Here is a 25330-nt window from a genome sequence, read left to right on the forward strand (position 1 = left end):
TTCTGTGGTTTTCTCCCTGGCATCTCTACAGAGTGGCCTAATGTGAAGTAATGGCTGGATTTGAATATTTTATCACTATATAAACGGGGCAAGGCAGACGGACCAATATGGATTTTGCCCGTCCTTTCTCTGCACTGACCCATGGGCAATATATCTTCCCTCCGAGGCTGACCCATGGGTAAAGTTTCCTCTCGTTTACCGCTCTGTCCATTTGTTTGTGCCCACCGCCTCGCTTCCGGCCTCTCTTTACAAACTATATAGAAATATCAAGCTTTGAAGCCCCCTCCCCGTACGCACACGCAGGCAGCCACATACACGGAGGGGTGATGTTCCGACATAATGTGAACACAAGCAGGCACTCAAATCAAAATTGTCGCTCTTCATTCACTCATTAGGAGTTGGATGAAACTTTAAATGTGTGAGAAGAAAAAGAGTCAGTCATGACTAATCTGTAGGAGCAGAGACAGGAGTCGTGTTGCTGCTCTGCAGCTGTTTGTGTGAGTGTGTGTGACTGAGTCCACCCTCTGGCCTGCCACTTTGCTCTGTGCTGTTACTCAGAACAAATCCCGGATAGACTCGTACGCTCTTGCACGCTCTGTAATATCATTTTTATTCACATGTGGCCTTCTTTTTAAACTTTGATGGAAGGTAGAAGCCAGAATACTTCTCTCTCTCTGCACACACACACACACACACACACACACACAGCGCCTGGTACAGGCTCCATAACCCACATAGACACTGTGGCTACTGTCTGTTCCAAGCCAGAGCAGGGGCGGCCAGGGGAAGCAGTCCTCCAAATATAGCCCCTATATGTGTCCTTGTGTAGTTATTAAGAGATTTACACCACCTCAAACGGCTGAGGTCGGGGAAATGATACATCCCACTGCTCTCTGGTTGGAAAAAAAGACAGGCAGCACGGGGGAAAAAAATGATAATTGGTCAGTTTTTCTGTGGCCACTGGTGGTCTGAGATGAATTGGCTGACTCTTTAGGGATGAAAGTGATCATTCAGTTACCCACAAACATGCACATGAACACACTTGAGCTGTGGATCCCGTGGCCCAGTTCCAGTTGGCAGGGATGCTTTAGCGACACACTGTTCGCAGCTTCCAGCAGGGGGTTTAGTGGCTTGTGAGAGGGCGATGTTTGGAAGGAGTGAGCGAGCGGTGGCATCATTAGAACAAGACCTGGCGCTCATTAACCCTGGCCTTGCAGTTGCTCTAAACATTGCACGTCGACTGGGAGGTGGCTTGAAGCTTTCGGCACCTCCTCTCAGTTTTACTCCTCGTCCCTTTTGTCTGTGTGAGCCTGTAAGCCTTACTGGGAAATTGTGATCAGAGGTGGTAGGGCATGAGCTTCGGACTGCCCGTGTAGCTTGAAGCAGGAATTTTGCCATTTCTGCACATGGCAAGTGTCTTAAAAAGAAAACTGTTGCTCCCTGTAGAAAAGTTTTAATAGCTGTCTAAATGATCCGCATAAGAGTCTCTTTGGCCAGCTGACCCCGGCTATAGCTGCTTTGTGTCAAGTCCAACCGCCAACATTTGACTTCTACTCTGCAGGGCTTGGAGGGCCAGAGGGGTGCCGGTGCTCCACACCAGCCCCATTTCAGAGGGGTTTCTGTGGTCAGATGAATATTTAATGTGTTAGTGTGCACTTAGGAAAGAATGCCTTTGTTTTTCTCTCTATGATATCATAACCACAAGATAGAGCTGGGAGATGGGAGGCAATGCACACATGAGGCCTAAACAGCAGCGCTCAATATGCATCCAGAGCTGAAAATGGATGCTAAAGGTTGTAGATTTACTAGCCTCCTCTCAGAGTAGTGGTCGCATCATCTGAAAGCATTATGGAAGTCTATGAAGAACAAATAAAATGCTTGATATAAAATGTCTGGTATTAACAATGTAGTGAAAGGCGACGGCTGTGTTTTGAAGAGATGGGTGTGCCGTTCCCAGCCCTGCTTTGTTTCGCGTGTGTATGTGTGTGTGTGTGCTTTTATTTCCTGATAGTGTTTTATCTTCACTGCAGCATTGCTTTGCTCTTTTGTGTCTGTGCTTTGAAGCATTTTGAGGTAAGTTCAGGTGTAAAACGTGCGAAAAGTGTAAAGTTATGTTCTTCCTCACACTGCACGTGGGCGTTTCGAAGACCAGACCGCACGAACAATCTCCACCGAGCGTTGCCCAGCCTTCCCTTCACAAAACCCGTATCAGCTCAACAGGGAGGCAGTGTTTGCTCAGCGAGGTGACTGCCAGGACTTTAACACGATGCCACAGCTGAACGATCACCCAGTGCGACCTGTTTCCTTCCTTCACCCTCGCACTTTTCTCTACTTCTCCTCTCGTTTTCTGTCTGTCTGTCTGTCTCTGCCTCCTTTAAAAGAAAGAAACATATGTTGCCGTCCAAAGGGAGACACATTAAACACAAGCCCTTTTTAGTTAAGGGCTGGGTTCTTTTTCAGGGACAAAGTGAAACTCTATCTGAACAGCAAAGGCCAATACGTGCTTTGGCTGTGACCCAGCTCTGCAGTGAATATATTTGAAGTGTAAATATTTGTTTTCGTCGTATAAATGGACTTGATAGGCCCCTGGTAACAGACAAGAATTAATGTGGAGTGCATGTATCACAGTGAAAACTATGTCTGGACTGTCTATGTATGCATGGTATTGAATTGCATAAAAAAAACAATGTTTGGGTAGTGTAAGGAGCACTCCCGAGTCCAGCGCAAAGTACACAAAATGGCAGCTGGGTGAGCTTTTTTTGTTGCATTATTGAATCATTTTAATAATACCACAAGTTTTAGGTCAGGGAAGCCCTTGTTTTTTGTGCTAGCGCACTGAAACTAAAGTCTTGAAAAGATATGAAAACAAGCTGCATCCTTATCTAACTTCTGAAACTCGACAGTGTACCGGGGTGACAGTTGAACACATGTTGCAGTGGGGCCTACTTGCCTGCGAGCAAACTTCCGTTTGCCCTCAACAGACACTGGGGACGTTTCAACATGTGTTGAGCAAAACCTTGTACACCTGTCTTCCTCTTCCTCCTCTCTAGTGGACCTGAACCCCCCCCCGTCACGTTCCCACCCTGCTTCTTTCTGCCACCCTTTTCGTTTACTTCCCTTTTCGTTCTATTATGAGCACAGCCCAAAACACTTTTCTGCAGCAGTGCATTTGGCTCTGTGCTTCCCAAGGCCACCAATCACACCATTGGGTATTTACAGTGGGGCAAATCAAAGTTCTTGTTTTGAGGCTGACCCTGAAGGATGTGGGTTTTACCCTTGGCTGGTGATTGTGGCTGTCTCGTCTGGGCCTAAATGAGTCGATGCTTGCCACACTCAGACATTACACTGCTTTAAACTCATTTACATAACGCTCCCGTACGTCCTTATGAATAAATGCGTAAAGTTTTACAACTCTGTGCGCTCACTTCATGATAATGACAAACTGTATCTCTGGATATAAGTGTGAGCTAAAGTGTCTATCATAAACACAGCAGCGCTTTTAGTTAGTTTTAGTTAGTTTTTTCTTCTTTTTTTTTGCGGAAACATTATTTAGGCTTTCAGGGGGACGTCAACAAAAGTTGTGGCATGCTTTTATCATCCTCTACGGCCACAGCTGGGGGACCGTCTGGTCCCTGAGGCAGATGCATCAGCCTGTCTCTGGGGACATCAGCACTGTGAAAATCCCCCTCGTAGGCCTAACACAAGCTGCTCACAACGGAAGTTGCTACATGAGACTGTTTGAGCAAAGAGCGAAGCCTTCCTTTTCTGATAAGGGGATAAAGTGCTTTGCGTGTGTGTGTGTGTGTGTGTGTGTGTGTGTGTGTGTGTGTGTGTGTGTGTGTGTGTGTGTGTGTGTGTGTGTGTGTGTGGAACAGAAGCAGTGCCACACAAGGACAGCCCTGCAGCGAGGCAGGTTGAGGCAGGCAAAGAGGGTGAGGGGGTGCCAAAATAGTATACCCAGATTCTAGAACAATACAGCAAGGCCCGTAGCACATTGAGAGCAATCATCCCTCTTTTGTCTGGCCTTTCTGTACTTTTGTGTGTGTGTGTGTGTAACTGTCTTCTGAGGCGTGTTGGGGGGTGATATGAGTGGAGCTGTTTTGCAGGCCTTTTGGCTGAATGCCTGCAGACTTTGCAGTGCTGCTGCTGCTTTGGCCTTGTTGTGCACAGAAGGCCTATTTGGCTCGGGTGACAGATCATATTAAAGCAATAAGCTGCTCTGAGTGTGTTATTTTAGCTCAAACGGTGAATGAGGTTGTTGTGCACATCTGTGTGTGTGTTTACGCTCGCGTCTGCGTGGTAGTCAGGTCGCTCTAAGTAGCGAGGTGCTGGGTGAAAGGTGGGGGCCTCGCAGAGCTGTGGGAAAGGAAGACAAGCTGCTGCTGTCACATACATCAATGCAACGCCAGCAGATGTGTCAAACGGCTTTGCGTTCACACCTCCGTGCATAGTAGCTCACACACAATTATGTGCAAAAATGAGTGCATTTGCCCCTAAACACACACGCAAACACACAGAGTTCCACTGAATGACAAGATTAAGATTCCAGGTGGGTCAGAGCAAATGTGTGAAATGTAAAATGTGTGAATTTTCCATCATGTAGGCACGCATAAATTTTTTTATTTATTTTTTTTACTTTCAGTTCTTTCTCTGTGTGTCTGTTTTGTTTTTTTTTTTGTTTTTTTTTTAATGCTCTTGGTGGACTGTTGCAGAAGTGTCAAGGTTACAAGACTGACCTCTCCTTTGCTCTGATGATTCCAGTCTGTGTTTACCTACAGAATTACAACTTTCTCCACTGCTGGAAGCAAAAGAAAAGTTCTTGCTGCACCTATTATTTGCTCACTGTTCCTAACCATTAAGGCCTGAAGAAATAAATATCCAAACCGCAGGGTGGTGGTACACAGCGTCTTTTCCAGTAACCAGCAGGTGCCTTCTTCCCACAAACCGCCCCCCCACCCACCCCTCGCACTCTTTGCCCCAACGCAGAAAACGGTTTATTGTCATAATCCAGCGGGGGAGAAAAATATTCCTCCACTCATGGGCCATTTATTTTTCTAAATGCAGATCGGAACTTTTATTGAATTACAGCTGAAAGGTCGTAATGGCTCCCTCCTGTATGGGTCAGTGTAAATAAGGAAGAGTGAGCACACACAGAGTGGGCATTTTACTTCAAGTCATAGGTAAGTAAACAGGAAAGACGCTTGGCTGCTGAGTTTGCAGGGGAGTGGGTAGGTGGAGAGAGCTGAGTGGAGATGTTGGCCCGACTTCTTATTTGATTATGAGAATGTGTCTTCTGCTTGCATCATAAGACTGAATTAAAAGTGCCGTCTGGGACCTCTGTAAATAATTTGGTAATTCCTGGGACGTCCTGCTGTTCTATTCGCCGTCAGTGAATATGGGGAGGAAATTTGTGTCTGAGCGGAAAAAGAAAGGGCATTTTACCCCAAAGCTTGTGTGTGTGTGTGTGTGTGTGTGTGTGTGTGTGTGTGTGTGTGTGTGTGTGTGTGTGTGTGTGTGTGTGTGTGTGTGTGTGTGTGTGCCTCCAACAGTCATCAGCCGGCCTGAAGGAGGAGGATTCACTGCACTGTTTCAAAATGTGGACAATGTTCTTCTTTTTCCTCATACAGCTGAAACTTGTGCATTGACACTGCAGCAACATGCCGAACAACAAACAGAGGCAGCAAAGGGAGAAGAGGAGAAAAAACGGTGCCCGTGATTGGCTAATGGCTGCAATTTCTTTGTTTATATCACAATTCGGCCGAGGTATTTAAACTAATTAGCTCTGCTTTCACAGGAAAGCCTAAGTGCAAAAGCTTAAGCAGGATTACCTACAACTGTGTGTGAATGCACGAGTGCGCGTCTCGTCCTCAAAGAGAATTGGCCTCAAAGCTTCTAGATGTGGTTAAGGTGGCAACAGTGGTCAGAGAGCTTCCATCTCAGTCCTTTATTTATCCTCCCACGACAAAATTTGATCATGTTACACTCACAACGAAAAAAGACATGAGAAAATAATTAGCAGCCAAGTGGCTGCTTCTAAAGCTTACGGATATGCATGATATGGCCCTCATCTGCTTCCCGTCACAAGTCTGAAAGCTCAAAATGCGGTGGATGGTTTGTCCCAGTACACGAGTTCCTCTCTGAAATCAGTTCAGAACTATTCAATATGTACCACTGCATTCCAGTGGATTTATCAGTTAGCCACTATTTGTTCTACGTCTAATCACTGAAGCCAAGTATGATGCATCTGGAGTGACCCCGGGGGGGAGAAAGACCACAGTCGACAGGCTCCAGTCAGTGCAGACGCCACTGAATGTCATTTCTTCGAAAAGATATAAAATCTGCCCTTTATCAGTTCCCATCTGTTTCTGTGTGGTGTTGAGGCAGACTCTCGTCTCAACCAAATCATAAATTAGGTGGTCATGAGGTTGATCGTTGAGGCTCGCCACTATTTGTCTGTGTATGTGTGACTGTGTGCATGAGCAGGCTGCTATGTCTCCAGGTTATAACATCTCGTAGTCAGGAAAGCACCCGGCATCACGCATGCCGCTTCCCCCCCCTCCCGTGGCACTGATACACCTGTAGGCCTTTCTTTCAAAGACACCCATCTCCATTTTCAAACATCAAAGTTTTCTTTGAGAGAGCAATTCGCACCGAGGGGGATCCTTTCATGTGATCTGCGGAGCATGGGCGTGGCTGCACTTAAAGAGATGCACCTGGCAGGTGCATAAGCTGGGCACCCGCACACGCAAATGCATACGCAGCAGCATTCATGCTATCTCTTTGTTTACTTTGCAGAGCGACTGCAATATCACAGGAAAAATAACACAGCAAATGTCATTGTTTGTCTATTTGCATACTTTGTACAGTCTGTGTGCCAAATGCAAATAAAATCAACCCGCCAACTCTAACATGCACCCGACCCCCTCCCCTCCCTCCCTGACTACCTCCCTACGCCCACCATTCTCCTCATGGAGCTGTAGGAACACACCCAACCGAGTAAACACAGGCAACAAAACACGACAGTACTTGTGTGATTTTGGATGCGTGGGCCTGTGTTGGTGGGAAAGTGTGTCAGCTCTGGCTGTATGTATACAGGTACTGCACGTATGCTGTGTAATTCTGTTAGTGGTTACGATGTTTTCACGTGTATCATTCTCAAGTATCACAAGACAAATGAGCACTTTGACGTCGCTCAGGTGGAACGAGCTGCCGCATCTTCAGCATTCAGCAAACAACAGTCTGTGCAAATCTCATCACCTCATACGTGCACAAAAAATAATGAGCCAATCTATCTAACAGTTCATATTCATCGTTTCGCTTCTAGTGTTATTTATCCGTCTTGATTATATTACTCTGATTAAATGAGATGGCACTCGAAAATTCATTTGAAAAACTCAACAGCAACCACGACACGGTTACTCAAAAAAAAAAATCCACAAACCTCATTGGGAGCGGTTTCACATAGGAACTATTTTGTTTCTACCGAAGCGCACCCGCCAACCAAAGGAAACACGCAGCTAGATAATATTACAGCTCAGTTGAGTTACAGCATTAATGTTTACACGCTGTCACAAGCGTGACCCTCCTATTGCAGGTAGAGAAGCATTTTCTTCTGCATACTGACATAGTTGGCAGGTGCAGTTCAGTTAAAGAGGAAATAGTTCCCACGTGAAACTGCTCACATCAAGGTTTTATGGATCATTTTGTTTGGTTTTAGTTTTTTAATATCTTGGTTATGATGTGCTACTAATAACGAAACATGGGGCACAGCACATATCTCCAAAAAATAGGGCGGGGGGGATCTCCACAGCAGGGCAAAGAGGCAGAGGCAGAGTTAAAACTAGATATTTAAGATTCAGCTGAAAATGTGTGGAAGCTATTTTCTAGTTAGTGACATTACAAACACACACTCATAGCTGAACTGATTTCTCACACACAGACAAGTCTCTAATCTGCTGTCAGATATTAAATTTATATAATTTTTTTGACACCATATACTTGTTATTTGTCAGCCTTAACGAAAGAGCTTTATTTTGTCTGAACTCTCTGCCTTGACCCACAGCAAGGTCTTTCGGGGAACTGATTCATTTCAGGTTGAGAGATACAGAAATACAAACGGGCCCTTCCCCCGGGGCTAAATAGGCAGCAGTTGATGTCATGTATAAGCGAGGTGGTGAGAAGGGCAACAAAAATATAGCTGAGGGATTAATCGGTGAGAATAACCCTGCTCGGGCGTATGAGCTGTTGTGTGGAGGCATCTGATAGCAGCGACAAACAGGGGAGGGACTCGACACTTCAGTCATCTGCTTTCCTTTTTTGCCTTTCTGTCTTTTTCTAGCTCAGCAAGCCCTCTCTTGTTGCTGGATGTGATATTTTGTTAGAGCTCAGACGAAACTGGAGGGAGAGCTTTCATCAACAGTTGTGCTTCCAGTTTGGGCTCAGCAGAAGTTTGATATTAAAGTCTGACAGATAGATTGGGGGGTGGGGGTGGATTAGGATGACAAATGCCGGATGTTTGATGAGGAAATCAGCAGCAAGGGAGACAAAAATACTGTTCAGGAACAGAATTCTGTCTGTGTGCATTCATGACCGTGATGCTGTGTGTCTGGGCATGTGGATATACATTAGTGTACACAACTGTACTCATAGCGTAAGTGTTTCCCTTACTGCTCGAGCGCTTTCAAGCATAGCATTCTTTGTTACATTGCCGCAGGCGAGCCACCGCTGCAGTCCTGTCCATCAGGTTCTCTCGACTAGATCCGTAAACATTAAAATCCCTCCTTCCCTTCGCTGCCAGCTCCTGCCATGGCTCGACAGGCAGCAATGCAAATGCAGGCCGTACACAAACAGCCTGCAAAGCCCCGCACGGCCGGGCCTAGCGGCCTGCCAGCCTGCAGACAGGTGAGCCCGGCACTGACCAAGGTGTACAGGCATCGTTGTGTGTAATCGTTGACTAACAACAACCAAAAGAAAAGCAGTTTTTGCATGTAAAACTGTCTCTGAGATGACATTCATAATTTTTAAAAAATGCAGTTTTGTGTGTTGGCAGAAGCGCCTCGCAACATTTGGCTCGACACGTTGCACAGTTGCAATGTGCTGCCTTGTGGTTAGAAAATGATCTGATTAATTTTATGGTCCTAATAATGTCTGAATGTTGGTGTGTGTTCCTGTTCTGTCTGATATAGTCTCAGAATGTGCTTCTTGTTTAAATAAGAGAGGCCCTTAATCTCATCTTGTGAGGTTTCTATTTTGAGTTTTTTTTTCTTTCTTTTTTTACGAACTAAGCTCATCTCGGCCTCAGATCAGACACACCACATTGAAACCAGCATAATGAACAATATAAATGTGCTGCGTTTCAAAATGCTCCCTCTATCCTGGTCTCCTCACAGAGTGCATTTTAACCTTTGCACAAAAGGCCACCAGTCTGTGTTTGAAATTGAGGGGGCTTTAGTTCGAGTTCATGAATATTGAAATCATATTCAGACGTTTCTTTTCTGTCATTCTGTGAATTTCCTCTCAGCACAGTGTAACAGAGTTTAATGGAGCTCTAAATTCCTCCTGCCCTAAATTAAACAGTGTTACTTTATAGCACCCAGCGCCAGTGTAAAAGTAGCACGGCCTCTCTGACGCCTCAGCTGAAGCCGTAACTTGTTGACAGACAGACAGGAGACAGCATTAACGTACACAGTTATTTCACACCGACACACTTGCAGATGAACCAGAGAATGCACTTGATGCACTCGCACACACATTCAGCTTCTTTTTTTTCTATTTGAACAGAATACAATCAAATTGAAACCATGCCCGCACACACACACAGCGTTTATTATTATCTACTCGCTGTTCTCTTTTATACCTCTGCAAATAGACGGCACTTAGTTTGGCAGGGTGAGGAGTGGGGGTGGGGGGCTTGATGCTTCTCACTCCATGCCCCCTGAGCTCCCTTTGCTAACCGTGTCCTTTCATGTGGCTCTCGCTGCCACTCTCTCTGTCCCCTGTGTGCTCCATGTTCACCGGTTCTAAAGAACCCACTTCCGCATAAGCCGCAGTTATCCACCTCTAAGCAACCCTGATAAGTAAGATTCCTCCATAGAAACTATCAGAAAATCCTATTTCTCATATCTATCTCACCTTGAGCTCATTAAAAAATAAAAATGCACGCATACAGCTCTAACCGTCAGTGACTGAGTCATCTGAGTACCTCTGCTTTCACCATCCCTCGCACTAGAAGCATCAAACCACAAGAGCATGTAGCTGTGGCTGAAGGATGGCGCTAACAGCTTTAGCATGCCGTGCCTTCCTGCCAGGGCTAACGGTGGCTGGAGTCTGCCCTGTGTTAAATCAACGAGCCACTTATGTGGTTGTGCAGGCAGGTACAGTACGACCCCTCTGACCAGCGCTGAAGAAGGTAGGAGTGAGGAGGAGGAGGAGGGTTCCACTGAGCTGAGCCACCTGCGGCTTGGAGACTCACTCAGCTCCTCTTAGTGGTCTTGGGTTTTGCCTTAATATGCTTTACAGTTTCCTCTGACAGGGCCCTTCCCTGTGCCCCTGCTGCACACACACACAGACACACAAGCCTACCCTACTATTTAAGTGAGGACAATATATTGCCCTACATTCATTCTCTAGAGGCTTACCATAACCCAAGCTTAACCCAAACTTCACTCTAATCTTAACCCCAAAACCCAAGCCTTAACCCCAAAAGAAATCTAGGGGAAACTGGATTTTCTAGCACATCTTGATCGTGTGAACTGATTCTCTAGCTCTCCCTTCACCAAGGCACTGCACACCCACGAATGCACTTGCACTTGCTTTCAGGCCTGCTCAGTGTAAGACTCTCATCTACATTCAAGAAGCCAGTAGGTTTACTGACACCCACACTTAGAGAATCGGGAGTCGACGCTGACAGTGCTGTGCAGCATCGCACCTCAATGCATTTTAGCAATAATGCTAGTGTGAGTGGGTCTCTTTGTGCGTGTGCGTGTGCACTTACTGCGTGGTTCGCGGGGTCCGTCCACGGTCACTTTGATGGCGCGGTGGTACGTGGCCACCTGAGGCGGTCCAGTGAACACGGTGATGGTCAGAGTGAAGCTCTTTCCTGCAGCACAGCAACCAAATCGCGTTCATGAGTGTTATTTATTCTTCTTTGTAAACGACCGTTTAGAATGATCCGCAAAACTTATTTTCTCTCTTCTCACAACAATACTTCGCTTGTTCAACCTCAAATCATCACCGGCTTTCGTCCCGCTGCTGCAGCCTTTGAATTCAAATTAAATAATAAGAAGAAGAAAGAGAAGAAGCCAAGGACCGGCTCTCTTTTGACGGTCTGGCTGCGGGTATGATTTGGATTATTGAGGGAATGTCTTCCAGATTGTGCCAAAGAGCTTACAGCAAGAGTTTATTGTTCAACAAGGCAGGCTCTCGCTCCCATTCTGCATCAAAGTGCAGAGAGAGGAAGGCTGGACCACGCAGGGAGTCCGGCGCTCGTCCCAGGCTCTGAGAATAGCGTCCCTTGTTAAATGGAGACTGAGTGGGAAGACAGACATAAAATCCTCATGTGGGTGGGCTAATTGGCTGCAGAAATAAAAGGTACGAACTACTTTAAAAAAATCATGGAAAAGACAATCAGATAAAAAATAGAAATATAAAATCCAGAAATGGCCTCACGGAGAGAAGCGAAATGACTCCGATGAGGCTTTTAAAATCGTTCTCTTTTATTATTTAAGTTGACCATATTTACTTGAACTTTGCGCTGTTTTGATTTTCTCAATATAGCATAAAATGGTACACGGTAGGCCTATGGTTTGACCACAACATCCTGGAAACGAGCCTGTTGACGTGGGAATTTTTATACAGCAATTAAACGCAATAACCGTGATAAATAGTGCGCAATAGTCCATAAGATGCACGCATCCTAAACGGTGGCGGGGATTATTTGACAAATTGCCCCGGGACATAAATTGCACGGTGGTTTCTCATCCATCCCTCCGACTTGCACCACGTCGATGATTATTTGTATTCCCTTGGATTAAGAAAATTATACAGCCACATTGCAGCTGCATACCGTGACGCAGGCCAGATGTTTCTGATGACACCGTGGACGTCAGTTGGCAAGGTGTGGGCACTCGTCGTACCCAAACATAAACGCTTCCACATTTGCAGAATTATCTCAGCAACAGAAATCATCCCCAAAACTGACAGAAAAGTATTTATGCGCGAGCTGTATTTTAATACGCGCAGCGGTGCAGCCTGTGCAAAATATTTAGTTTCATATCATCCGCGTTCTCTCAAAAATAATATGTTGTCACTCGTTTTTTGTTTGTTTTTTTCTGTGCCCAGAAATATGATCTATTATTATGTGTTTTCAAATGCATTACACGCAGACATTCCCTCATCGTTTGTGTGCAGGCCGGTGTGTGTGTGTGTGTGTGTGTGTGTGTGTGTGTGTGTGTGTGTGTGTGTGTGTGTGTGTGTGTGTGTGTGTGTGTGTGTGTGTGAGAGAGAGAGAGAGAGAGAGAGAGAGAGAGAGAGAGAAAGAGAGAGAGAGAGAGTTTCAGAGGTTACGCTCACCTCGTCCGCTCCTGCCCACGAAGCGCAGGTCGTTGAAGCGAGCCACCTGGTTCTTCATTACAGCCGAGGCGTTCCTCAGCTCGGCCGAGTAGTTCTCGTCGTTTCCGGCCATCACGGTGACCAGAGTCCCGTCGGGGACGTCACCAAGAGCCACAACCTGAGCGCAGGAGAGGGAAAAAAAGATGTTGGTCACTCGGGTCATCAAAGCAAATGTGCTCAATGCGCGCGTAAAACCGCATCCGACTGTTTCGTAATATTAAGTTAGAAATCGTACATTGTACAATTTGAACACAACGTCAACAATAAACTGCTGATTGAATTATGCAGCTTGGAGATTTTTTTAAAGTAGACAATGTCATCACGTTAACAAAGAAATCATATAAATTTCACTACACGTTCTGTGACTGTGATGTCCTCATCCGAGCGGATCCGAACACATGACAAAGACAGTTAACTGATAAAAACACAAGAATTGACTCAGGAAGCGTCAACATTGCGTAATCCAGAAACACATAAAGGTACAAAATATTAATTCAGCTGCTCTTGCTACTTGCACTTAAATTTCTTATCCCTTATTGTGCAATTTAAAGCCTAAAAAAGCAAATGTTATTTTTACGATTTGATATTTAAAATTTCACTCAAAGCAAAAACTGAAAGTCACCCAAAAATCCCATCAGATAATTCTAAATAAAAGAAAATGGATTACTTCCTCAAGTCCCATTTGCTTGGTTTTAATTTATTTATTTTTTGTTCTTCTTTTTTTTCTTTACTCGTACATTTAAGGAAGTTAGAGGCCTGCAGTGGGAATTATTAAATGAAAAACATAACACATGATAATAAGGAGCGATGTGTCTTGCCTTGAAAGCCACGGGGAGCGTCTTGTTGCACCTCCAGTGAGACGGCAGCACAGAGCAGAGGAAGTTCGGGCTGTCGGTCCGGACCAGCTCGCCCGCGTGGTCCGCAAGGACGTCCACCACGTTCCTGGTGTCCGGTCTTGACCTGATGGGCCCTGCGGTGGCCATGGCCCCGTTGCTGTCTCCAATCTTGCTGCAGGGGAAGGATGTGGAGGGCGGCGTGAACCGTCTGGTGGTCGGCGGCTCTACGGGAATATGCATCACAACAGCTTGGGTCAGTGCCACCTGACTGGGTCGGATCAGAGGAGCAAAACTCTTTGGAGGGAAAAGTTTTTGTCTGTCTCTCCAGACGATGCTGGTGTCAAGAGTCCACTGTGTTGGCGCAAAGGTTGGAGGCGAGAGCGCAGAGTGGAAAGAGCCTCGCTACCTGAACAGAAACTACAAACTGGTGACTGTGTGGCTAGATCATCTGCACATAATGTGTCGGCTCGAGCAGCACCAGAGCCGACAAGGTTTGCTCTAATTTCAGCAAAGACGTGCAAATAAAAGCTCTGCGGCAGCGCTCAGCTTGTCTTATATCGGTGCTCGCGTCTGCCGCACACCGTGGATTTCTTTCTGCCGCGTGAGAACTGAATATAAGCACCACAAACTGCCCGAGATCTCACTCAAACTCGCAAATAAGTGAATGAATCTCCCAAATATTTTTCTGCAGATCGGTAAGAGTCTGTTGGCACAGGTAATCCAGGCGCGATATATTTAAAAAAATTAATCCGCCTAACTAAAACCAAAAAAATGTCTCGACTAAACAGCGATTTTCTTTTTAAGCAGACGCCTCCCGCTGATTTCACCAGAAACTTTTTTCACCGCTGGTTTAAAAACAAAACAAAACAAAAAAGTCTAATTAAATTTCTCAAACTCGAATATCTACAGTCAAACTGCAGTTAAAGCACAGCGATGTCCTGTTTCTTGCGTAAAAGTTCTCGCAACCGTATCCCAGTTTAGGTGTTCCCACAAAAAAAAAAAAAAACCCAAAACCAACACAACTCTGGAATAATGGGAACGATCCTGTCGCTCCAGTTGGATTTCCTTTAAAAGTTATCCTTTAGGGCGCAAGAAGAAGCCGTGAGGATGAACAGGGTGCAGAGTGCCGCGATATTATTTTACCCTAGTCATTTTAGTGTTTAGTGGTTGGGAGTGTGGAGATGATTTCGACCAATGAATCTACTGGGCTGGGCTTTCATCAGACCAATCAAACTCGCCGGTGCTCCCTCTGCAGCTATGCACTGTTGTCACACACACGATCTAAATTATTGATACATATCTCTGCTTTTCTCTGTGTTTTTATGCGCTACACACGCTTTTTACATGAAACAGAAAGCAGGAGACAGCGTGCGTTAAGAGGAAATGTTTTATTTTTATTTTATTTTTTCAGAATAAGAGACGCCAGATATAACTTACGAAAACAAAACCAGCATGCAAGCAAATACTTTTGCTTAAATTATTATTTTTATTATGACTATTAATGAAATAAGCAGATGCTTTAAATGGTGAATTTGATGGACTATAGCGCTTAAGAATAAATCTTGCGTTTGGCTTCTGTGGAGATTTACTGTAAATCCCGAGTGTCACAGGGCACCACCTTAATCGTTAAAATATTATATAAGATCAAAGGTGTGCACCTTTATCTCCACGCTGGTTTATCACACAGCCTCCTCTGAACTCAGCTGTTTGGAAGTGATCTAAAGAAGGCCCGAGACTGCACAGGTCTGCGGTTTCAATCTCATTTATTCATTTTAGACGCTATTATATCTCGAGGCTTCGCACCATCTCTAAATTTTCATAAAGTGAAATTATGGGTTTAAGATAGATCCATATCATTTTAATTGACTGAGCGGAATTCAATAAAAAAAATTAAAGCAAACAAGCAAATGTGTTTTTTCCACATCAAAGAACATAACAGAGTCAATGCGTGTGTGCCAGAGGCTGAATTCATTAGAAATGTTGAGGGTTACATCAAATGACGGCACACCCTGCTAAAGCCTTCCGCCGTGCTACTTTTTGACACTAGTTGGCGCATTTGCCTTTTCAATCGCTGACAGCCCCGGCGGTCTGAGAAGCAGACATTTCACATCTGCAGAGGAAACTTTTATCTGCTCCCTGAGATGAGTCGGAAATCTGAATTAATTTCGACTTTAGGCCAAACGCTTAAACATATTTTTGATTTTTGGGGGGAATTTCTGTTTAGCTGGTGGGAGATTTGCTCCCCGGGCATTTTCATATTCACATCCACGTGTGAGATATTTGCCCGGATCACAATAAAATGTGTTATTGTCGGGAAATAAAAATTCTTATTAGAGCACGCACATTTATTCGTTTAAAAACTTCTCATTGAAGCCAACTGAATGAATAAAATGCGATATTTGCGCGTCTACATACATCATTTATAGATTCAATTCTCTGAGAGTTTTTTTGTGTGTGTGTGTCTGCTGTAATTCATTTTAAATGCACAGACAGGCTTTTAAACATCGCTTAAAAATACCGTGTACACATTTTACTGAGTTTGGCGAGGAGTGATCGATTAGGAGAGAAAGCATTACGCTCTAGAAATTTGGTAGTTTTGATTTAAAAATGCCACAAAACGTAAAATAATAATTAATGAATTAAATTCAGCGAATATATGTTTTAGTAAAATTTTCATAGTGTGTGTGCAGTTTTTTAACGCTGTTTGTTTGCAATATAATTAATTGAGAGCAGCTAAGTAGCTCGTCGGAGTGGTTTCCCTTAACCTTTCCTGCCGCAGTGATCAGAGCTGCAGTCACACAGCAGGATGCAGAGCTTAGACAGAAACATTATAAACATCATTCTAAAATTTTAAGATGTTAAAATCGTCTGAAAACTCAATTTTATTTCCTAATAGCTATCAGCAAACATCAGTTGATCATTGTTGGCGCATCTGTGCAACATTCATTAATATTTACAATGGTAACGTTGCACAACCGTGTGCGCAGAGTGCCAGCCAAGTGTTGCTAAACTTTAGTTCTCTAAATAAATTCTGTGAAATTCTACCTGCGTGCCTTTCTCTCTCTTTCCTTCTGGGCTGAATGCTGTGAGAAATATTAATGTGCAGGCTTGTTTTAACACTCTCACACTCCTTGTCTGTGGTTGCTTGTTTTTTGTAATGTAGGACAGCGGTTCAGAGGGTTTGAGCAAAGCTTTGAAAAAAATTACGCACTGAAAGCACATGAGAAAAAAAAAAGAAATATTTTATGGTAGCAAAGCCACCATCACACTTATCCCTGGTTCACAGAAGACAGCAGCATAAATAATTGCTTTATGTGTTGACACTGTTGGTATTTATTTTTTTTACCTGATGTGAGAAATCTCCAAATCACAGAAGCTTAGAGCTGTACAACCTGACCTCCCTGAATTAAAACAATAAATAAATCGGATCAGATTAGCTGTCACACTGCCTCTATTTTAAAAAAGCACAGCTGGACTGGGACAGTGACAATGCTGGTGGTATTTTAGTCATCCTCCTGCCCTAGTTCATTATTAATATGTGACCACACGCCCCAGCTATACCCCACTCAGCCTTAATGTGCGCTCCGGGCGCCTGTCACATTTAGACCTCCACATTTCAACATGCAGTTTCTACAGTTTCAGCCGCACAGGCATCGAGGACGGAGCCCGCCGTGCCCCTGAACGATTTTTAATGATCCGAGTGGGCTGAGCCTGAAATCAAGACAGAACTCCTGGAGGACATGTGAAACCCAGGACCCACCTCAAAAAGGCCTCAGCGTATAAGATTCTTGAGCATTCAGGGATGAAAAGAAAACAGATCCTTCAGATATAAATCAAGAAATCACATCATTGTTTACTGACGGTTGCTCTGTGAAAACCTGTGGTTGAGAAGTTGCCTTCATCTGTTTTCCTGGCCTGAATCAGAACAAAAGAAGGGGTCTCCTCAGCATCAGAAAGCATCACACAGTCTGTCTGAAGCACCGCAGTAAAACAAATCTGAAATGGGGCATTTTAGACACTCTGGACAAGTCGAATAAAAAAAAAAAAAAAAAGGAGTTCAAAGGTTTTGTGGAATCTTTACAAAGTCTTCTGTGAATTTAAAGCCAAAGGAAACCCTGCTTGCTTTGGGTTCTGTGTGCAATGAGTCAGATTGTAAAGACTAATATGAGTATGATCCCTATTAGTGGAGAAACAGCAAAGCCTTTGGGGTCTGTAAAGGTATACCTGGCTCTAAATGCCAACCACACTGCTTTCAGTGCCACTTAAAAGCCACTTTGAAGATGGGGACAGTCTCAGATATGTCGAGATCTCTTTAAAGTTTTTCTTTTTTTTCCCCCCTCGAATATGATCTATTAGCCTGTGTAAACTCCCAGGCTATTTTCAGACATGCACACATAAGCCTTTGGATGGGTAGCTATTCATTTGGAAAAGGGGGCTATGGGGGCAATTAGAAATAGTTTGAGGTTCAGCGATGACATAAGACAAAGATTTCTATCTTTAGAGGAGCTGCGGCGGTCACACATTTCTGTACATTCACAAATTACAGGGCAAGCTTTGGCCCTCAACCCACCGAATGCATTCCTTCCGAAAAGTGTCTGCTCGAATTTCAGCCGGGGGTTTCTGCTCAGTGGAAATCTGAGTGTTCTGAATGGACGACTTCTATGAAATGGAGTTTTATTCCTCTTGGATTAAATTAGCTCTACTTTGGGGCTTGGGGTATTTTTTTGTATGAATGATGAATTCTGTGGTGACTGTGGAACGCCAAGCTTGTTTACCCTTCCCTCCCTTTTTCCCCCTTTTTGCTTTTTTTCAAAATGCAGCTCGCTATGAAATGGACTTTTTCTGCTTGATATGACAAGAGTGTCTGTGATTAGACTTCTAAGCATGATGTAAGTCACCAAAGCCATTTGTGCTAGTCCCCTCAAAGCCAAATCATATTCTAGCGTCAGAGTGTTTATATACACAAGTATATGGAGAAACTTTTAAACAACAGTGAGTGGGTACAGACTGTTTGGGTTTGGGGCTCTTGCTGCTCTGATGCCTGATTCTTTCTCAAATCTTGATTACAGAATGTGTCAGCACATCACAATTGGCGGTCATTTTTGTCCATTTTGATGTTCGGGCAAGAAAATGGGAAACACATTGAACAATTTTGATCATGTAAATTTGCATGTTACTTTTTTCTCCAGCAAGGTCGCCTGTGTTAGTTTTAATGATGGCTGGAATGCATCTGTGTACGTAAACTTTGTTTGAGCTCCTAATGACCCCAAAAGTCTTTATTTTCATTTTCATTTCTATAGTTTTCTTCAGCGTTCACCCCCCACCGCCTGCCGCCTTGTACTCGGGCCCCAGTTTCAGATCCTTGAAGGCATTTAGAGTATATTTGATTCCAGAGATGATGAAGAGGATGGTGACACTTCCAAACCCAGCAGCTAATTACTATGTAAGCATGATGAGCTGTGATCAGGCAGTCACCGGAGGAGACAATGAGCACATTCATCTCATGCATCTTTAATACGCTGCATACATTTTAAAAAAGGTGCAGAGTGGAGCCAAGGGCTTATTAAAGCCTCCTGAATCAATTTAGCAACGTAATGGCTGTTGGGGGAACGACTGCAGCTACGTTTTTATTTCTGTCTGCTGAATGTAAATGGCCTTCTTAAAGACTGCATTCATCTTCAGACCCACCAAACGGTGCTTCATCACTTCATCCCATATTGACTGCATTATGAGTTTGGTAGCGTCGATTTTGACCAGCCCGGTGCTGCAACGCTGGAAAGACGCAACAGTGCGTTTGTTCGACGAATGCAGGAAATCTTCTGAGTGATTATGGCAGAAAAACTAAAATCACACTTTAATGGCAACCAAACAACTGACATGATGACTCTGTAATGCTAATATTTTATAAATCTAAACAGTTTGCGTTGATTACAGGGACTGAAATTATCATAATATAATGGAAATATTTGGCACAGCATGTAGTTGTCAAATTAAGATTTTATGTTCAAAATACTTAAGTCTAACAAATACACCCAATTAAACTCCAACCAAATCATTATTTAGGTTATTAAATAATTTCTTGTTATGCCAAACTTCTGAAACGGCTTCACTCTAAACCTGTAATTAAATATTTGAATTCTATATGTAATTATTTAAAGCAACACAACTCAAACTAGTGCAGAAACCAACGTGTACCCATTTATAATACAGCCATTATAATACTCACTGGGGCAAAATTAGGAGCAAAAATAACACAACTGCACTGCAAGTGTTCGTACTTTGCACACAATGCAGAATCATTTCGATTCGATAATCTGACAGGTGCTTGCACACCGTTTGCGATCAGCAGCCTGCCACGCCCATATAAGGTAACATCTTTGCTGCACCGTGTCATAGAGAAAGCAAGCTGTTCTAATTGAGAAGCCACTGAAGTAAGACAGAAATTGAAACCAATTGAAAGGTACACTTTCTATAATGTTTCAACATAAGCGATTTTAGTAAAAACAGACAATGACAAGCAGACTCTGGGAACGGGAAATAAAATGATAAAAATGGGTGTGGAATTAATTGTGAAAAATAAAATCGACCACAAGACAAAGAAGGAAGTAGCCGCCTAACCTGTGAGCCCAAGACAAGAGACACTTATGTCCACAAAATAAATGTTCAAGTGATGAAACCCAGCAAGGATGAAAGGCCACCGATTTCAGTGCATAACTAACTGCATTAAATATTGTTTTCTGTCAAGTACATTCTAATATTTAATAAGACGAGTGTTTAGATTTTCCCTAACAGCCAACAGAATGAACACATTTTGATGAATGAAACAGTCGCTGTTAACTTTGAAGTAACTGTGTGGGGTCACAGACGTCTTTGTGCCTCGGTGATGTTTTTAAATGCTTCTGAGCATAAATGTGTTAATGCTCCTCTACATATGGTATAAAGAGTGCAATGGAGATTATAAAGTTATATGGGGACTCGACTAATATAAGTATGTCTTTTAACATTCGAGGCTTTGATTTTATTATTGATGCTTTGCTGCTAAACTTGTGGCTAACAGCCTGAGAGCCGGAAGATTTACTGCTGCGAAGCCTGAATGCTCAACGTGACAACGACACCGGATCAACTGGCAGAGACCATCCTCGTTAAGTTATTTTTCCATAAAAAGTGATTAGGAACAACAATTAATGGAATCAGAAGATGATAAAGACAACAAGAGCCAATAAGAAGTAAAATAAGTGAGTTCTGTTGCTAAGCAGCTTGGTGAGTTGAGGGTTAAAAGATGATTCGTGCCTATGTAGTTTTTGCAAAACGGCAATTGTTTCTACTCCAAATAAAAATGTAAATTTACCATGAACAACGCGCGCATCTATTCTATTAAATGCTGCTTCAGCTTACGTCCTTAATGCCCACTAGCTTACGGAAACTAATGGTTGCGTAAAAAATGCCACTTTATTGTCAGTTTCCCACTTTGGTATTTGTTAATAATACTCCAGTTTTTTCATTTGAGTAGAATTTGACTTGTCATGGAGCATTTTTGGATTGTTGTGGCTGTTTTAAAGAATCTGCTGCAAGTCAGTTTAGGTCCCCCTCCTCCCCACCCATCCTTTCAATGCCAGTTCACCCCACCCCCGAGCCAGGCGGGGGGGAACTCGCCGTAAACCTCGGTGTCACGGTCGCTCCGCCCTCACATCATCCGTCGGGTACACTCACCCAACGATGACAGTCAGAGGCCTGTGATGTGGTTGGCAGGCCTGTTTATTCTTTGGAAACCCACTAAAAGTAGCATTGGATGGTAAGCTCACCAAAAGGCCCCAGTGCTATTATAGGAGCACTTTTGGGTTGAGTTTTGATCTGGTGGGTTTGTAAATAGGGCCCTGCCTTGCTGCGGGGCACCACTTTTGGGCTATATTGTTTAGTATGACCTGAAGAAGCTTTTTGATATTCAGGGTGATTTGTAACGTGGAACAAAATGCAAAGCCTTAAACTGGAGGCATATAGGCTTGTATACTCTACAAGAGCACCAGTATACGTTTCTCATAATGTTGATGATGATGGACAAAAGGCCTTGAAAATGTGCCCTGCTCTACTTTTACTGAAGGACAGATTGCATTTTTTTCTTTCTTTATTTACCCGAGTAAGTCAGTATAACTTTTAAATCTAAATGAGACCCATAAATACGTCAACTCCCCTATTTTTTTCAGTTGTGGTTTTTAGTGTGAGCTATAATCATTTCTCATCTTTCTTTGTCTCCGTGTCTCTGTCTATTTGTGTGTAACGACACACACACACAAACACATATGCACACAAATGCACAGTGTTTCTCCTTTTCTGGCGAGAGCTTCTGATGCAAGGACGGCAATCTGTAATCTGTAGTAATTGCATGTTGCAGAAAAACATTTTTCCGCTGTGGTAATCGCTGCAATATGTGCAGTTGTGTTGCCAAAGTGACAGCACCCCCACCCCCTACAGTTTCTCTCTCTCACACACACATGCAGACACACACACGGACTGTCCTCAATCACTTTGACTTTGCCAAATGTGGCCGAAATTTTGGAGAGTGCTCCTCTCCTCACGGGCAGACAGGAAAAGAGACGAGCAAATGTAGTAGTGTGAGTGGTAAACACACACACGCACACACTTGTGTACACACACCTGTGCCGCTGTCATGCTGCTGCATTCACCTTCTGCAAAAGATTTACAGTTCCTGACAGTGACAGTTTAACTGCCATGCAGCCCCGGTGCCAGAGCCGTGCCAGAGCCCAGCTGCCACACACAGATCGGCAGACAAATCTTTCACAGGAGCCACATCAATTCACTTGCCTCTCTCCGTTTTACCAGGTATCGCACAGTGCGAGCAGGTGACATTAACACGAGTCCGACTCTAATCCCCTGATCTTGTTTGTAAAGTTGTCTCGGAGAGCCGAGTTCCTCCTGATTACTGGAAGTTGCAGCCGCATTAAATTCAGGCGGTGCAGTGACGGTCTGTGGCTGAACCAATGATGCGCGTTGATGCTAACCATCGTCTACCATTTTCAACACGCTGACACCAACATCTACTCGACTCTGTTGGACTGTGGCTCGGGTTTATGAGGTCATCACCACCGTGAGACCGAGGGCAAACTATGGTGTGTGTGCAGAAGAAAAAACCCAACACAGCTTAGTTGCTTCACTTCATACTGCCTCAGCAGAGAATCTCTCTCGCTCTCCGGCTGTCTGTCATTTCAGCCCAGCAAAGCAGCGACACACGTTTATGATATCATTACTCACCGCGTCATCGCCCCCTTTTGCCCAACAGAGCCCCCAAAGTATGTCAGCCCCGGCTGTGTCACCACACACACCTACTAGAAGGACAGCTAATACTCAGAGACATTTATAGATACACAGCACAGACACCAAGATTGCAACCAGACTGTGTGTGCAAACCTTTTCCTCTCTGGGCTGCTACTCTGACTGCTGAAGCCATCCAACCTCCCAGCAGTTGAACTTCCCTGTGTCTCTAATGGAGTCTCTCTGTCAGATCAAACAGCTCCCACTGGCGAGGAGAGGAGACAGATCGCAGCGCTGGAAGCCGTTCAGTCTGACAGCCCAAACACGTTTGACTGGCAACGCAGCCTGCGTCTACTCTTCCATCGCTGGAGATCCCACACAAATATAGTAGCGCCACCAGAGAGGGGAAAAGGGGGTGAAGAGTAGGGAGGGGGTAAAGGAGCCCGTCAGCTCAGAAAATAAGTTGTGAGGCGTCCCGCTCACACAAAAGCAAAGCCCAAAAGCTCGGCTTTTTCTCAAAATGAAATCGCATGTGAGCCGAATATTAGGAAGTGCACATGGCTTCCAGCAACCACCAAGCCATTATAGCAGAGGCTGTAAACCACATTTTCACCAGCAGACAATGCCTCTTTGTGCGTGTTGTGTGGCGGTCCCCACTCGATGGCTCTCAAAGAGAAACGCTACATGTTTAAAAGCTAAAGAGAAGTATAGCTGATGAAGAGCAAGTGTCACTTTTAATATCTGGTTAATTAGTGGCAGTCGTGACAGGAGGGGCGAGCAAGACAGTCTGCCCTCGTTTAGCCCCATGGCGAGGGAAACCTTTGATGTGGTTGCACATGGAATGCTGTTGTTCATTCCTCTCTGCAACAAAAGCCACATGTTTTACTTTTTGAGACGAGGTTTCTGTTACTTTAAACTGTGAAGGAGCACGGCAAGGTATGTAACGTGTGACACGAACGGCACGAATGCTGACAGGCAAAACGCACGAATGTTTTGTTATTAGTGGTGTTGTGCATTTAAAATCAAAAGCCTTAGTCATCACTGCTCGCTGTGCATGTGCACACATTCAAAGTCGCTTTACGGGGACACACAAATCCAGACAATGTTCATGTTTTTGACTTTTAAGCTGTTGTCATCAGCGTTCATCTCTTCCAGCTCCTCTCGTCGCTGAAGGGACTCTCTCTCGAGGGTCATTCCAGGTTCTGTCACACTCATTCAAGTGCAGAGAGACTTCAAAGAGCCCCCAAATATTGAATTTGCATTTATTTCCCTCTTCAGAGGGTCAGCCTCCCGAGCACCATCTGACTCACTGCAGAATTCGACCAGATTTGAACAGGAACCCGGCGCTGGTTTCCTGACAAGTGTCCATGCCACTTTCCTCTGCAAACGTGAGACAACTCTTGGAAAGTACTCGACTGGCCCTCTGGGCTTTTCATCGTAAGGAAACAAGGGTGTGGTGGCCCTCAGCCTGCAAGCCAAACAGTTTTGGAAAGCACTTAGATGCATAATACTGTCATCCCTCATAAATTTAATCTTTTGCACAGTAAATGATTATTGTCAATCACTGCGATTGATTACAAAGTAATCCAAAAGAAAGTGAATTATCTCCAAATGTCACTCAGTCTTGCATGTAGCCATGTGTCTGTGTGTCTTTTTTGGGTCGATTCCCAGTTTTAGATTAAGTAAACTCAATTGAAGGCAAAAACGTATTTTCACTAGAGTCCTTCCATTCAAGTCATTACGCCAGTCAAATACTAGGTATAATTGTACTCCAGGAAACCATCCGCGGGTCTGAAGTGACTGAATGTTTCCTCTCATCATCTCCATCACTAATCAGCAGTGGCATTGCCCGAGTACAGTTAGCACCCCGGCCACGTGGAGCTTGCATAGTAAGGCAGGACTTTCCCTTCTTTGACTCAGAGCCTGAGGCGTCCATCGAGGCTTTGCTGTAACTGCACTCTAATCCCCTGATTGCTGTGTTTACGCCCGGCATGTCGCTGCTCCACGTCAAGGCGGCCACAGCTAACGACGAGCTAATGACACAACGATGACAAGGAGCGTTTGTAAACCCAATCAGTAGCCTCGAGTCTGGCTGCCTGGTGATTAGGTTAATCAAACTTTATACTGACTGAAAGACTGGCTTGCTGTCTGCCTCTTATGTCATCACGCTGATTAAAGGGGAAAAGCTGTGTTCACGTCCATCAGGCTCGTCTGACACACACATACACACACACGTCTTTCTGCCAGGTTGGCAGTGTTAACAGATTCGGCTGTCTTACTATAAAAGTGGAAAGATGAATGCCTCCATTTAGCTGAGAACTTCATCTAACGTAGCCTTAACCAATCAGCTAGATAACCATGTAGCAAGAAACTAGATTAGCTATTTAAAAAAAAGTTAACAAATGAACAGATGACCAAAATAAAGATGCTAAATATATAACAAATAGTCAAAAAGGGCTAAAAAACACTTGAAATCGCTTACTACAAGTACACATACATAAGATGAAACTGTTACCTAACATTGTGGCTAATTAGAGGCTAACCATGTTGAAAGAGCTAGCTAAAATTCTAAATAACAATTTGGAAAATTCTTAGCTACCGGTATGGATTCGTGGTTG

At 44.1% G+C, this 25330-nt stretch overlaps 1 protein-coding gene across 1 annotated transcript in view; it reads right to left on the reverse strand.

The window, feature by feature from the left end:
- runx3 (RUNX family transcription factor 3) overlaps positions 1 to 25330 on the reverse strand; it is a 48804-nt gene that overhangs the window by 15637 nt on the left and 7837 nt on the right. Inside the window, exons 3-5 of the mRNA XM_080870676.1 lie at positions 13428 to 13669; positions 12571 to 12727; positions 10994 to 11098 (exon numbers count right to left, since the gene is read on the reverse strand). Coding sequence (XP_080726802.1) covers positions 10994 to 11098; positions 12571 to 12727; positions 13428 to 13669 — 504 coding nt within the window. The remainder of the gene's footprint in view (positions 1 to 10993; positions 11099 to 12570; positions 12728 to 13427; positions 13670 to 25330) is intronic.

The sequence above is a fragment of the Rhamphochromis sp. 'chilingali' genome, assembly GCF_963969265.1.
Source record: "Rhamphochromis sp. 'chilingali' genome assembly, chromosome: 21".
In the NCBI taxonomy this organism is placed as follows: Eukaryota; Metazoa; Chordata; class Actinopteri; order Cichliformes; family Cichlidae; genus Rhamphochromis; species Rhamphochromis sp. 'chilingali'.